This window comes from Netta rufina, assembly GCF_964035555.1.
Source record: "Netta rufina genome assembly, chromosome: 2".
NCBI classification, from domain to species: Eukaryota; Metazoa; Chordata; class Aves; order Anseriformes; family Anatidae; genus Netta; species Netta rufina.
The window spans coordinates 17,070,406-17,086,877 of NC_140124.1; the positions used below are offsets into that span (position 1 = coordinate 17,070,406).

The 16,472-nt window shown below is 33.7% G+C and overlaps 1 protein-coding gene across 1 annotated transcript in view; it reads left to right on the forward strand.

Annotated features, from left to right (window-relative positions):
• Nucleotides 1-16,472, forward strand: part of ODAD2 (outer dynein arm docking complex subunit 2) — a gene marked incomplete at both ends in the record, with an annotated part of 90,025 nt that overhangs the window by 40,511 nt on the left and 33,042 nt on the right. Inside the window, one exon of the mRNA XM_084281864.1 lies at nucleotides 7,204-7,318. Coding sequence (XP_084137990.1) covers nucleotides 7,204-7,318 — 115 coding nt within the window. The remainder of the gene's footprint in view (nucleotides 1-7,203; nucleotides 7,319-16,472) is intronic.

Consider the following 16,472-nt stretch of genomic DNA (forward strand, 5'->3'; position numbering starts at 1 on the left):
TTTCCTCAATTAGAGAAAGCAATTCCAAAAGAAATGTGTGCATTTACTGTCATGAAAAATAATTTCAAAGTTTTTGAAATAGGGTGTTATTTGTATTTTATCTGTTCTGTCCCTCTTCGTAATTCCTTTTATGAACTGAGACTTTCTTGCATCCTTTTTTTTCCTCTTACTCCTTTGCAAGACCAAAGAGAAAGACTGCCTTTTTACTCAGAAAGTTGCTGCTCTCTTCGGTTTTGTGATGTAGATTTTTACAGCTTACAAAGATCCTTGAGCTTTATGATTAAGTGTTCCAGTTAAAAGTTGAGGTGGGCATTTACTGTTCTTCCTGTTCCCTTACAGAGATATTTACCTCGAGATTCTCAGCATATTTCCCTCCTTATACATGTGGAAGATCAGAAAAAGAGTTTTAGTAAGCTCCTCCTGTTCTGATTTGCATAATTCACTTGATATTCATATAGCAGTGCAGGGAATTCTTTTCCTGAATAGGGCTTTTGTTTTCATGCTTTGGCTGTCACCCAGTGGCAAAAGGCTAGATGGTACACAACTGTAAACATGGGTTGTGTGAACAGTTAGCCATGTAGCAGAAAAGTACACATAAATGAAATCATCTTCACTGTGCATCTCAAATGAAGAATACTAAATGTCTACCTTTGCTGTAATGTATTAACAAAATTAACTCAGTAAATCAACCAAGAAATTTCAAAGCTAATAAATATAAATTGGTATTATGAAACCTCAGACATATGCCAGTACTCAGGACTACCACGTGTAATATCCAGTATGGATAGCTTCACACTGGAATGTGGTCAGCATAAGCACCAAAAATAACACAAGTTGCTGCTAAAATTGTGATAAAACAAAGTCCATCTTGTTTTTAAGGAGAGAGTACAGGTTGTTTGGGAGGAAACTTGAAAGAGTTTGCCAAGAGTGGGTGAAGGATTGAAATGTTGAATTCAGTTCATATGAAAAAAAATCTTTATCAAAGGTTCTCAACATTTCTTTTTATTTATTAATTTATTATATTTATTTATTTATTATTTTGAAAATATTTTAAAACATTAGCAAGGAACTTATTCCAGGAGCAAAATATACTTTTTGCTCCAACAGCAATAACAACAACAAAAACACTTACAGAGAAATTACGTTTATTACTGTGACATTTACCTGAAGTATTGTGCCAGTGCAAGTTCAGACTCGTAGCACTAGAAGAGATAATGCATTTTTTTCCAGAGGCACGATTCAGCCAGGTGCAGATAAGTTTGATCCTGATCCATCAAAATGTTTAAACAATGCTTAGTTTAAACATCAATATCAATGCAATTACTCACACATTTCAATGATTTGTTTGGTTGAGGACTGCCTCTTGAAGGCTTAAAGTATTAGATTCCCCTCTTCCCCCACCCCAAATCATGGGCCATCCATTCCTCTTCTCTATCCTTCTCCTTAGACCAGTATAGCAGGAGCTGAGACTAACTCCTCATACAAACCAATCTTCTTTTTGAGAAGAGTGGGTCACCAACCACACGTAGGATACCTGATCTGTAGTATCACTTTGTTCTAATTGCAGAATATGGGACTCAGACTTTTGTTTCTGAGATATTTTTTTTTTATTTTTTAATGTTAGAAAATGTTGATATATTGCTACTCAATTTATAAATTAGTGATATGAAAGCTCCAGAATGTGAACACTGCATGCTAAGGATGCTCAAATTTCGAGCATGCAGTACGTTGTGTTTTTGTGACACAGTCATGGCACCAAGCTGCCAGAGTTCAAGAAGCATTTGGACAATTTTCTCAGACATGTGGTCTGATTTATTTATTTATTTATTTATTTGGGTGGTCCTTTGGGGACTCGGGAGTTGGACTCGATGATCCTTGTGAGTCCCTTCCAACTTGTATATTCTATCACTGTATGATTATATGATAAAATAGTTCAGGTGCTAGCCACTCTACTATTCCCATTATTACCTTATTTATTCCTGCTTAATCTTATCGAAGTATTAAGAGACATCTAAAAGATCCATGTGGTAGCAAAGTACCTGGAAACATTTTCCTTCCTACAGTACTAATAACTTTAATTTGGAAAGAAGAGGATGCACAGCTCCACCATCTAATTCCCTTTTATGCCTTACACTTTTTTTTTCTTGTTGTTGTTTCATGAGTTGCTTTGTTGTGCTAAGAATAGCTGTCTTGAAATACATCTGAGAAACGCTGTTTGAGCTCTTCTAATGCTTTCAACTCTTTACAATCTATTGCTCATCTTAACAAGAATGTAGAGATCTTCCAAGATGTTCTTCTGGAAAGAAGCAAAGCCACTTCATAGCCTCTAAGTATATACACATGATGGCTTTCTATTGGAGTTTAATAATTATCTGTTTCTGGTCTTCCTGGTTCAGTTGAATGAATCATTATTACATTCCTTATTTTGTAATCATCTTTTCAAGGAATGTCTTGATGGGTTCTAGGAGATCAGTTGATCTTTTCTATTAGCTTTTCTCTTGTCAATTTGGCTGTTAGGTCTTAAGGCTTGTTTTATTTGTCACCTGGTTTGGACAAGCAATGTTTAGAGAGATTCTGTTTTAATTTAGCACTACAGAAACACCTAGAAGTATGATGATTCTTATGGATCCTGCTGTCATTGACCTTGATATGTACTAGAAACCCAGAGCAAAGCAGGAAAATTTCAAGTTAGTATCTAACTCTCAGTAAGAATTGAGAATTTTCAAATGTATTGTCACATTCTATTAGCTGCATGTGCTTAGTAAAGTTTCCCTTAGAGCCTTTCAGCTGAACAGTCTTCTATTTTGACTGTTCTTATACTTGCAGCAGTAGGCATGTGGAAACCACACACTGAAAGGATGGAGCTCATGAAGTTTCTGTGAGTGATTCAAGGGTATGTAATGAAGAGGATAGGATTCATGTAGGAAATAAAATTTGGTTCTGGATTATAATAAAACAGAGCACGTTCCGTGAAACAGTGGAGTTAAATGCTGAGGGAAATAATGTATTTTTATCATAGGTTCCATGGAAGAAGCATGCATTGACAAAGAGGAGTAGTAGATTGGCATGGGTGAATCTATGTCTTCTGTATAAAGATTGGCAACCCAATTCTCTTACAGTAATAATAAGCTGGAACTGTTTTCCACACTCTGTCTGCTGCAGAGTGCTGCTGCAAAGCATTGACAGAGATGCCTCTGCATATCTTTTATGTATGTTTGTCATTTTAAAGAACTTTCACAGTTATTCTTTTTATATTATCAAAACCAGAGTATTAATGCTCATTCTTTAACCAACATTAGATTTTCATTTGTACTTTTCATTCGAAAACCCATAGACTTCAACTCTAGCATTCAAAACTGATATTTTAGAATATTATAAATTAAAATGTACAAATATTTTAGCCAGACAGATGGAGTTGAAGACATTTGTATATAATTCTATTCATTAAAGCACTCTAGCAAATAGTGGAAGTTTTAAGAAACATACTAAGTTGTGGTTTCAGAAAAGACAAGATTACAATCTGCCAGAATTAAACCCTGTAATCTTACCAGCAAGCACAATACAGAGTCAGTTTAACTTTGTTTATTTATATCTGTATTAGTGGTCTAAATTGGCAGACAATAGAACTAGACTTCTCAAAAGTTCTGTCAAATAATACTGTAACAGAAAAAGATGATAGATATGACAAACAGATGCCTATGCTCTGTGTGTGTGGTGTTTAAGCAATTCATTTTGAAGTGGAAAGGTGCAATATTAAATCTGAATTCTAAAGAGGAGTACTATTTCAGATTAACAGTTTTGCTAGTTTCAGATGTATTTTAGAAAACAATGTAAATTCCTAGAATTGTGACCAAATTTTTGCAGACATACCGTGATATTCAGTGGCGCTATGACATCAAGTTTCATAAATGCAATGTAAAAAACCTCTATTAAGCAACTGTGATCTATAAACAGCCAACGAAAGTCATTCATAAAAACTGTCTTGTTAAGTTATCTGCACTGGTCAAATAGCAAATAGCACTGTGTACTTGTAGTGAAGCAACAGATAGTAATTACCTATAATAAAATTAATATTCCTACTTTGGGTGAGTTTCATGCCTGTTAAAATTTATGCTATTAATACTGTTCTATACATTAGATTCTTTAAGTGCATACAATACAGCTATTGTATAAACCAGTTAAATATTTAAACTTTAAATTATTAAATAGTAAGACTTTTTTAATATCATCTAAATATCACATTATTTCAGTTTTTTTTTTTTTTTTATATTTTTTCCCTTCAGCTTTCAAAATATTCTGCCTCTTTATTTAAGGACCCCTCCTTTAACAGTCCCATGATTAATACAGCTTTAACTGTAGCTTAGTTTTGTCTTTGTTACATCAACAAATTATTAGAAAGCATCTCATCTAAGTGACTGTAACCGCAGGGCAACTAATGTACTAGATATGAATGAATGCAGAACTGGAAGCCAACCAAAGGAAATTTTACAGTTTCTTTGTATTTATTGTGATAAGTAGCAATATTACAGTGTCCTGCTAATGATGTTATAATCAGTTTGGGGATGAAAATTAGATACGAAAGCATTATACAAACAAATCTGAATATTGGTTAGAGTGATGCCATCAGAGCTGAAATTTTCAAGATCACAGGTCTGTGTTTTGTTTGTTTGTTTGTTTGTTTGTTTTCAAGATTACAGGTCTGTCTTTATTTGTAAAGAAATTTGAATGCATATTTTTGCCCACTTTAATAAAGAATTTTCATATAGAAAGGAAACTAACATCCAAACACTTTTATAGAGGAAACATTTTTCAGGGCCATTTATTTTAGTGTTCCCATTGCTTTTATAGCAGATATGCTAGTTTAACATCCCGTTTCTTCATCTGCTACACTGAAACCACGGAAAGGTTAAAAAAAAAATGGAATTGAGAAGGGATTTAGTCACTTGTTTACCAATGTTTTCTTTAATTGGCAAATGTATATTCTTAGTAAGATGAAAATAAAAGGGTTTGTGCTTCTATGGTGACACAACCATAATTCTTCCAGTATGAAAATTTGACAGTATCGTTCTTCTGCATAGAAGAACATTTGAGTTAACCTAGTATAAATGAGTGAAACCACTGATCGGTGATGAAGAATGTAATTTGGGGATTTGTTTGTTTAGTCCATACCATTCTTTGTTTTATACACATTTAATGGACTGAGGACAACACTTTCAGATATTCTGAGCTATTCTGTTGGGTCTAAGACAACTCATATTTCTGGTCTTCAACCAAAAGGCAAAAAAATTCTTTAGAAAAGGAACCGTAGAGTGAGGGTAGTTTGCCTTGAAAAGCTGAAGAGAAGACAAGAAAACTGAGAAGAAAGTGCATTTTAAATCAGCAAGAAGGCTTTGGAGAAAAAAAAAAAAAAAAAAAAAAAAAAAAAAAGAGAGATAAATCAGCCTAGAGGCTGTTTTCTTAAATGTGGTAGAAAAATCTGAACTCAGTGTTTGACTTTTATCACTTGATTTTTATATACTGGTTGGAGTTGGGTCATTTATATTTAGCCCCTCTTGGGAGGAAGTATCTCATGTTGGTAAGTGATCAGTACTCTGCTTGACTAGAAGAAACACTCATGGATCTTTTTTTAATTAAGTCCAATATAGGAAAAAATTCTTTGTGCTTTCTGAAATGACAGGAAAGTATTATTAAAATTGCTTGAAAGTTTTGGGGATTTGGAGAGATTTAAAAGCTTGTTTGACATTTATACTGAAGTCATCCTTATTATGTGGACGTATATTGGTAATTGTGTAGTTTATGATCATGCTGTTCTAATTTGTATTACGATTTCTGATTTTTTTCTGTTGAATTATGATATTCTTGCAGTTGATTTGGAAATGATTAAGTAAAATAAGCTATATTAAATGAGCAGATCTTAAAAAAAAAAAAAACAACTTATGGTTTCTCAGCTTAACCAACCTTTTTGTGCAGAAAGTTATTGTTTTGAAAACATAGTTGTTTAACCTGTTTGCAAAAAATGTTGTGATTAAAGTCTGTGGTTATTTTAGACAGAGTCCATGCCCTTAATTATTTTCCTTCTTCACATGATGGCAGAATTGCGTAAATAAATGATTTTATAATAAGTTGAAAAATTTCCTGGCAAATGTATTTACAGTGATCACAAATAAGATGTAACCTGTATTTTATTTCTCTTATCTTGTACTTACAATTAAAGATGTGGACTTGCATGTATACAACAGAATTTTTTCCTTCTGAGGTTAGAAAAGTATGCTTGCTTTCCTTTATCTTCAGCTCATCTGCTTTGGGTTAAATATATCTTTTTGAAAAATAGGAATGTTTGTAAAAGCTGTTAAGTTTTGTTTGACCTTCCTTTCTATTTAAGGTATTCACTGTACCCTAATGTGACGTTATGATCCCCAGGCCTGATTGATATGTAAACATAACACAGATGGTGTAGAGATGATTCTGATGATAATTCATTTTTCAGCTAGTCATGAAGATACTTTGATTACGGTGTGTTTAAGTAATTATAACATAATATTCAATGTTAGTCTTGTTGGTAAGGAACACATGGGAAACAAGTTACACGTTATTCATGACCAACAAAGGGTGCAGTGTGGTGTGACCATTTTAATTTCTAATGCTAGATTAGAAACGTAGTACCTTAAAATATGTTGTACAGTAAGGTAAATACATTAAGCATAGACTGAATAAAAAGTTAAGTACATAGTTTTGGGCATAAATATTTGTTTTGGAAAGTATTTGTTACTATATGAAAGAAGCTAGTATGCTTGAATTCAGATTTCAGTTTACATGCAGATCGTTAAAAAGTCACATGCTTACTTCTACTTTTACATGAGTTCTGGTTATAATGCAGTTCACTTTATCTTCTATAAGCATTTTAAATCACAGTACTGATAAAAGCGTAAACAACACTCATAAGATTTAGTTGGAAAACATATCCTGTCTTTACATAATTTATTCACACCCATCTACAATAGCAAGCAATGTTTACTGTGTATGTTGATGGCAGTCAGCTGACAACAGAACACAAATACTTACGTAAAGCAAAACAGTACGCTAAAGAAAAGCATACCAATATTTCTTAAAGTAGTTTCTCAAACAAACTGATATAATCTAAAATTTAGCATTGTGTACTCCATAATTAATTATCTCTTTTTTTCTGATTGATTCCTTTGATAGGATAATTGACCGTTTAGATGGAGTTCGTTTGTTATGGTCATTGTTGAAGAATCCTAATCCAGATGTTCAAGCAAGTGCAGCTTGGGCTATTTGTCCATGCATTGAAAATGCTAAGGTGAGAAAGTATTTAATAGCTTTGTTACATATATATTCACATACAGTTTTTGTATTTGTATGACTTAGAGCAATACTTTGCTGTTTGCCACTTAAAATGTATTTAATTCTTTTAACTGCTTTAAGTAATTGATGTATTCATTTGTTAAAAATAGAGTAGTAGCCCTCATCTAGAACTCATTTTGTGTTAAATGGAGGCATTCTGTTTTGCCTTTAGAGCACTTAACGTGTTTGGAATTAATTTAATAACTTGTCAGGATCCAAACTTCCTGTTCCCAAACAAAGTATGCTGAAAAAGCTGATCTGACAATGCTGGAAACAGAAAGCTTTTACTCATGGGCTTTGAATAGCACAGATAGTTGTAGTTGTTCACCACTATGAGGTACTTCAACTGCATTCTCAAGAGACTGTCTTTTGGTTTCAGAGCATATTTCAGTCTTGGTGCCAATGTAATCCATAGATTTTCTGCTGAGACTGCCAACAAAAAGTGCCAGTTGTGAATAGTGGTTGTTGTGCAGGTCAGTTTGCACAGAAGACTGAACTATTCATGTATTTCATGTCAGTTCCAAGGTAGAGATAAAATGGTGTTATAATCTGTAACTCATCTTCAATGATTTCTTACCACTGACCTGTGGTAAAATAAATGTGGAAGGTTTTGTTTCTCATTAAATGTTTCCTAGAATATTAAGTAGACTTTTATCCTTATTTTTTTTTTACAGTAATATCTTCCATTTCTAATTTAGCTCCATATTCAATGCAACTTTTGTATCTTCTCTCTGCTATACTAAAAACACATATCCTTCTACATACAGTTTGAAACCTGACCATGTAAAGAATGGAAATTTCCTCAGAGAGGTAGATATCCTCAGGATCCTTTGCAGGCAGCATTTCCTGCCTGGAGCTGAGAACACTGTGGTTGCTATTTATGTATATAGATAGATGTATGTGTAGATATGTGGATGAAGGTATTTCAAGAACATTTGCTCCTGATTTTTAAAACTTCAGCATTTTCTATTTCTTCACAACGATTTCTGTGAAGACAGCTTATTTGTCATTTTTCAAACATCCTGGTTATTCTGGATTATCTTTTTCTTTTTTTTTTTTTTTAATTAAAAAAAAACATATAATCTAGTATGAAAGTTTTATATTACCTGATGATAGGGTGCATGCATGTCTCTTCTGTCAAGATCTGACTATACCTGCCTATCTCTTGAACAATATTTCTATAACTAAATGTTAAAATATTACTTTATCTTAGTACTCATTATGCATAGGACTCCATGACCTGCACTGCCAGAGTGGAGCTCTGCAGTGCTAGAGGTTTGACTAAAAACACGTTTTCAGAAACTAAAGAGATAGAGGACAGCTACTGAAATTACAGACTACATAGATATTTCTTCTCTGTTTCCCTCCCCCAGGGTATTTGATGAGTGTAAGCTATGTACATCCTTACTGTAGCCACTCTCCTTTCATCTCTCTTGGCTGCCTGCCCAAATGCTAATCTGTGACCCCACAAAGAGTCTTTTGTGTGAGACTGAGGCAGAGTGGCACACTGAAACAAACCTACCAATAATACCCTTTCCTCTGACACTGAATGGAAAGAAATATGTATAAAGCAGCAATTATAGCCAAACCGTGGAGATGCAGTAACTATTTCTATGTAAACAAAATTTTGATTTTTTATTCACAGTTAATAATACTCAACAATTTACATGGTCTTCCAAGAAGCACGATTTGGTTTATGCAGTGCTTGACTCAAAAGCAGGAATAAGTATATGACTTTAAATGAGTTATGTGCACTCTGGATTTTCCAAGCCTGTACTTGAAACTGCAAAACATGTTTCCAATAGCTTTGAGCTTGAAGTCTGAATTTGTTTTGTTTTGTTTTGCGGAAGCTGTAGTGCTTGTCTTCTGTAGTGTGGACCTTCACAGATGAAAAAGAACTTGTTAACAGTATCCAAAACAAATTTTATAAAATTTAATACAGCATCCATTTTCCTGCACAGACATTTTGTGCATATACAACTTAAACATTATTTGCTATGATACTTATAAAATCATAGAAGCTAATCTATCATACTGATATGGCTCTTTTTGCCATAGTGTGTGAGTAGATGGACATCTCTCATGCATTTACTCCTACCATAATCTGTTTAAGATTAGAAAACCCACCATTTCTGTTTTACAGTTAGAAAGTAGTGAGTCACAGTATGCCCAGGTGACTTCTCAAAGATGTTTTTGAGCATTTGGGTCTAATTTGCCTGCTGTTAGGCAGGAAGTTAATGGCAAAAAAAGGGAGGAGAATCTAAGTGCCAATATCCTTAGGTTATATAAATTAACAGTTGCATTATGGTAGCTGGTTCAGGGTACTTCCCATAGAATAGTATTGTAGAACTGGACTGACAATATTGCTGATTACATCGGGATGATATAGCAAAGTGAAATTGTTTATTACATCAGTATGATTTAGATCAGTTTCATTTGGTCTGTGACAGATTTAAGACTTTTAAAACAGAGGATATAAATTATACATTACAGTACATAAACTGTTATAACTCTGACAGTCATAATATTGGTTTGAGATCAGTCATGACCTCTGTATGCCAGCATTATTTCTGAATAATTTTAGCCTTAAGAGTGGCTTGTAGAGTGAAGATCTTACAGGTAGTTTGGCAGTGGCATAATTTAGGTGGTAGAACTCATGAGAAAATTTGTACTGCACTTATCAATGCTATTTGTGAGTCTTAGAAAAATATCGTACAATTTTGGATAAATTAAGGTATACCTTTATTTAAACTGTAAGGCTAGAAGAGCTGAATCACTTATTCAAATGAATTATCTTATTAGAAACATACTTGTATAAATTAGTTATTTCCAAAAGGAAAAGTTACTACTCCAGGCACATTGGTAACGACAAAAAGTAAGTATACTGTCCAAAAACCACAAATGATTGTGAAAAATTGCTAAGAAAAGTCTACTCAACTCTGTTGACGTTGGAACAGCAATATTTGGTTATGATGCTACTTTGAAAAAAACAGTATTTATAGTGTTATCCCAATGTACATCAGCCCAAACAGAAAAATTGAGAGAAACTCCACAAAGATGTTATTTGGGCTATCATAAAATTCATCCAAAGACATTATAGTGATGAGAGGAACACTGTCAACTGTTTCCTCACAGAGGAACGTGTAAAAAGTATGTTTTGAAATAAAAAATAAAATAAAAATAAAAATAAAAGTTTTAGAGGTTATTTTCCTTTCTTGTATTTAATAGAGTTTTGGGTGCAAACATAACGTAAGGCCTTATCCTTTCTTCTGTTTTGTCTGTGTTTGCATATCAGCTTTCAGCTTTCAAAGTTTAAATTTTAACCTTTGTTACAACTACAACTGTAAAGGCTTTCTTAAAGAACTTCTGGAAGTCAGCTGTGTATGAAGTCTGTCAAAATTATTCAAGTAAACAGTCTGAGACTGGGAATTTGGGGGAAGAGAGAGGGAAAGTTTTTTATCCTATTTTTTTAAAGCGTGTTTGTAAAATGACACCTCACTTTTCTGATGAAGTGTCATCCAACCCCACCCCCAAACACACACAAATGCATTTCTTCCTTTTTACCCTCTCAATGGAATTTCATGGGTGTGATGAAGGATGATCAGCCATCTAAAGATGATTGTGTATTTCCTACATAAAGGGAAAGAGAATGTCCATTCTTTTTCGCACACAAAATCTCTTTTCTCTTGCACACAAAATAAATGCAAAAGCAGAACTAAATCAGGTTTAGGAGGGAAGGGTCAAGAGATGAGCATGTGTGATGGTCAAGTAGCCTTCACTTTTGCTAAGGTAGTGACTTCTACTGGAGGCAGCAGTCTGGAGTTAACATGGGTGGAAAATATGCTGCAGATGACCCATGCTATTTAAGATGTCTATATAAATTTTGCTTGTTGAGGAAATTTTAATGTAACCATATGTATAAAACTAGAATGGACATTTCTGTATTAAAAGTAACAGGGAAAGGTAGTTGAACTTTGAAATTCTTCTGATATTTAACAATTGGGAAGATTATTTGCCATTGTAAATATTCTAAGTTACTTTTTTTTTTTAACACATTTTACTGATTAATAACTCCAGTGTATGAAGATTAGCAGTTCCCCATAATGCAAACTGTTGTTCATTTGTTTATATTTTAAAAATTTTACTTAAATAGTTCCAATATATTTTTGTTTATGTACTTTTCTTTGGATAAGCCTGTAACGTCAAAACTCCTTGCTTGAGTATGTACAGCATTTTCCAGTTTCTTTGTTTTCCTTGTTATGCTTCTTGTATTTATATACGGAAATCTTGGCAGTTCAAACTTAATGCTCTTTACTGATCTCTTTCCATTTGCCTATTTGTTTTCTCTAGACATTATCGTATTTTAACATCATTCATACCTACTTCTCTAAATTTGATCTCAATTTTATGCCTTTTTTAATCCTTGATAATCTGGATGTAGTGTACAAATTTTTAGGCTTTTGTTACAAAGAAAGACATAAGAAAGACAAAAAGGAATTTTTGGCTTGCCCCTCAGAACTTACAAAATAGCAGGGTCCTTGGAGATTTAGGAAGCCTACAAAGTGGCTTGGTGAGTTCATAGTTGGTTGCCATACTTGCAAGGGCCACAAAGTGCCAACCTCTCCAATGACTCTTGCCACAGGCTGCCTAGAAGTTTAGTGGACCAGTTGTCATGGAGTGTTTGGGCTCCTACAGACATGCAATCCTAGATCCAGAATGAACTGCCATAAATTGCCCTGAGGTCCTTAGGAGCCCAGTTCCTCCTGTAAAACACAACCTGAAATCTGGGAAGCAACAGGAAACTGAGAACGTAACCTATGTCTCCCAAACTGGGGAGCCTCAGATCCTAAGTGCAAAGCAGCTGCCTGAGAGCTTGAAGAACTTAAGCCAAAAAGCTTAGGAGCTCCTGGAGACCTGGCTTTCCAGCTGTTTGGCAGCCCATCCGGCAAGAAGTCAGGGATTCTGTGAAAACCAGAAGCCAAGCAGCCTGGCAGGCTACTCACCAGCCATCTGGCTGACAAGAGAAAAGATGAAGAGGCACGTTGGTAATTTAGCCTGCCTTTATGCCTGGTTTCTGTCAAAACTTTTCAAGAAGTCGTGTTCTTATGGAAGGTTTTGGTTCCATTCCATTAGCATTTTCTGATGGAATACTGTTCCACTGGAAAATATTTGACCAGCTTTTCTTGTAACTTAGTTTATAATAGCTACACATACTAGTCAACAGCTTGTCATGTAGCTTCTGTACTTTTAAATTAGACTTGCTAATTAGATTTAAAAATCTATAAAAAGCTTAAACATCATCTTCCTCCCATTTTTTTCTTTTTCATCTCTCCTTTGTTTTTCCTTCTTGTCCATCTCACTTTTTTTCTGTCTTTACCCTCTCTCTTACCATATGTGACTTCCATAGATTTTAAGGCAAGAAAATAGCACGGAGATCTTTGTGTCTCATTTGCTGCATAATACAAACCAGAAAATTTCAAGCAATCATTTTATCTACCCCAGAAGCTTTTGATTGTACTATAACATATTTTATACTTCATGCTACTTGTTCAGATTCTCAGTGGTCCGTAATTGTAATTGGTAAAATATGATATGATTGCCTTCTCAAATACCACTCTAATTTATGGAATCATGCCAGAGTTGCAACTAGACAAACAATAGTTGTTATAACTATTTATTTGTTTGTGTTGTCACTGCATTGATTGTTTAGCTAGACTGTCCTCATAACATTTCAATATTACTTTTTTGCAATGCTACAATATTAAACGACATTAGTACCAGCTATCTCACAAATATGTTAATAATTATATGAAGAAGTTTACTTAGACACTTATTCAGCTTCAATGTTTTGAGCGCTTACTTGGATTCAGTTCAACACAAATCCAATGGAAACAATGTTTAGTTTTTTCAATTAGTCAGTGTCATCAGTTTCTCATGCTTCCATTATTATAATGCTTTTCAAAATAATCTAAAGCAAATCATGATGTTTTCGCCACAGTGGCCTCAAAGGACTCTGATATTAGTAGTTTCATTGCTTCTGTGAAAAAAAAAATAGGATTTGGCATTTATCCAATACTGAACTTCAGTGAGAGTTATGAGGAGTAAAGTGGAGAAAGAGTAGGTGTAGTCTGCCAGGCTGAAAAGTAAGGAAAACAATAGACAAAAGGACATCCAAAATTTGTGTGAGTGACCATGAAGACATGTTTTCCCCACCAACTTTCAGAGGACATTCATTGCACGCTTTCTTGGGCTGTACACTTGACTAATGGACTTTGCCATTATTTCTTGAAGCTATCAATAGCAAATATACATGCCAAGTATTTAGCTGCGTGATGAATTTAGCCCTGAAGAGCACAGAGTAAGGGATTCTGCTCTTCTAGGCTATGGAGTAGCACTGGAGCTATGTTAAAACTACTAATGTAACACTAAACCTGCTCTGGCATTACCTCTTTCAGTGAGGTGAAGAGGACAGGATAATATGTGTTGATTGTCTGCTATTACTTTTCCAGCAGATTGCATTTTCCCAACACACTGTACAGAGAAAGAGTTGTGAATTATAGTAAAAGAGGCTCATCTTGCAAGGGTTTCTTCATCAGTTCCGCTACAGTGGAAGCCTTCACAGCTCTATAGACAGGAATAAAATTAGTCTTTAAATATAAAATAATTTGAATCAATATTACCATTGTGTTGTTTAATTTGAAAAATGAATAGAAACATCCTCATGCATTGTGTTTGACTTTTTTCCTTTTTTTCAGCTGTAATTTATAAATTTTAAAAAAACAGATATAAATGTGTTGCTTTTCTTTATTTTGAATTTTTAATTGGTTTGTGCATTAGGATAAGTCATTCAGTTGGCCATAGGGCATGCAAATGGACTGCTTCCTTCACTGAAGAAAAGGTAGTTTAAAGATGACTCTTGCTAATTAGAGTTTATTTGCACAGCCATACCATCACTTTTCTGGGCAAAAGCATTTCAGTTTGACAAATCAGGTTTGACACCTTAAGCTTTTTAAGATGTTCTAAGAGTGAAATACTACTTGTTTTTAGTGGAGAAACTTTTATCTTTCAAGTGGAGTATTTTTAAAGATAAACACAATGTGTTTTTGTAATACGGTGTTTAGCTTTAAATCTTTCAAATAAAGAAAGCAGTATTCACTTTGGAAGAAATAAGAAGGGAATCCAGTTACAGAAGAATTCAGTAGTGCCTGTTCAAATACTGTATGTCTCAACCTAAGGCTGATGAACTTTATTTACATAATGAAAATAACCACAAACACACACACACACACATACACAAACCCAACAACCATATAATATGATGACAAGAGAAGTCAAAAATCTCAAGTGTTCTTCTTGAATAAATACCGAAAAGATCAAATGATTTTTCCAAACCTGTCTTTTCTGCAAATATTGTAATGCTTTCTGCTCCCAATTAAAATAAAAATAAAAACAGTGTAAAGCTGGTCTATCTCACAGTATTTCTGCTCTTGTCAGAAGCCAGTGTATAAATATTTGAAAAGGAAAAGTTAACTAAATTTTGTTGATAGGCATGCTCTTTAAGATGGAAATATATGACTAAAGAGTAACAGGATGAAGCTTTATTAGTACTGCAGGTAACTTTGCTGTCCTCAGCATATATGACAGACATTATTTTTACTGCTTGAAATTGCAAACTCCTCCCTTTGAATACAGTTTTGAAATAATATTTGTCATACTTCTTGAGGATAAAAAGAATTTCATTTTTACAAAACTGTATTTAAATTGAACGGAGTGGTATTGTTCGGGCAATAGAAGTAAGGTTCTGTCACAATAAGTGAAGTGGGGGGAAATTAGCTAAATTAAATAAGTTTTTGTTACCTTTTGTTTATTTATTTATTTTTGTATACCTATATCCTAAGATGTTCTTGAAGCTTTTCAAAATACTTTAAATTTGTTGATTAGCTTCACAAATAACATGAAATTAAATGTAGTTTGGTGGCTGTATTAATAGATCAGAGTTTGCAGTATATAAATGCGAAGTATAACTGTAGTCTTGGGCTGGAAATGGAACACTTTCCACTTCAAGTTCAGTATGAAAGTCATGTTATTAGCTAGAAGTAACCAAGTTGTACAGCGCAGACTTTGAAACAATGCCATTTACATTTCTGCAGTGAGTTTTAAGGACTACGAGTAAATGTGAAAGCTTAACACACACAAATAGCTGGAAATGGCAAATCCTTTGGGTTAAGTCTCACAAAAAAAAGTTGTGTTTTGATTAATTTATAAGGTCAAATTTAAAGATAGCTTTTCTTTCTACCTGAAACAAAAAGTACAAAAATATTTCCAAAGACATGTTATATATTATTTCTCTTCTCTTATGTTACAAAACTATAGATGGAAATGCCTGAGGGAACTCTTTGATTTGGAAACTAAAATCACAGAAATTTCTTTAGCCTTTACAATATGGACAGCTATGTGATCATTAATATAAGTATACTCAAAGATTCAAAAGAATTGAATCCAGACCTCTGCAATCAGAAGCACAACTTCATATAATTTCCTCATATGAAGATATCTTTAAATGATGACAATTGTATATAATACATAAACATTTCAGTAAAAGTAAATGAAGTAGAAATTTACTGTACAAAGCAAGTATGTGGTTTTGCTAAATGATATCAAAAAGATTGCATTTGTTGTTTAAGTTATTTGAAAGAAAAAGTAACATAATGGATTTTAAAGCTCTCATTTCAGTCCTTCTTTCTGCTCATTGTTCTTCAAATTTCTTGCTTTTTTGCTTTTCTCTTTGTCTTGCACAGACCACCAGACTACACCCACAATCACACTTGGGAAACTTTCCTGACATGTGGTTTCTGCAGTTTCCCTCTGCTTTTCATCACTGGTAGAATGTTCTGTCCTTGTGTTTAGCTGGTTTCACAGACGATTATTGAAACTCCTTTCTTTTACTTCCTGCTTGATTGTTTATATATTATTCTGTCAGTTTAATATGACCATACATTTTTACAAAATGTGGAAAGTGCAAGCTAGTCAGAAGAGAAATTTAACAAATAGGGTTATAATCATCTGGAGAGAAAATATGTACAGGTAGCAAAATGTAAGATTTTCATGTT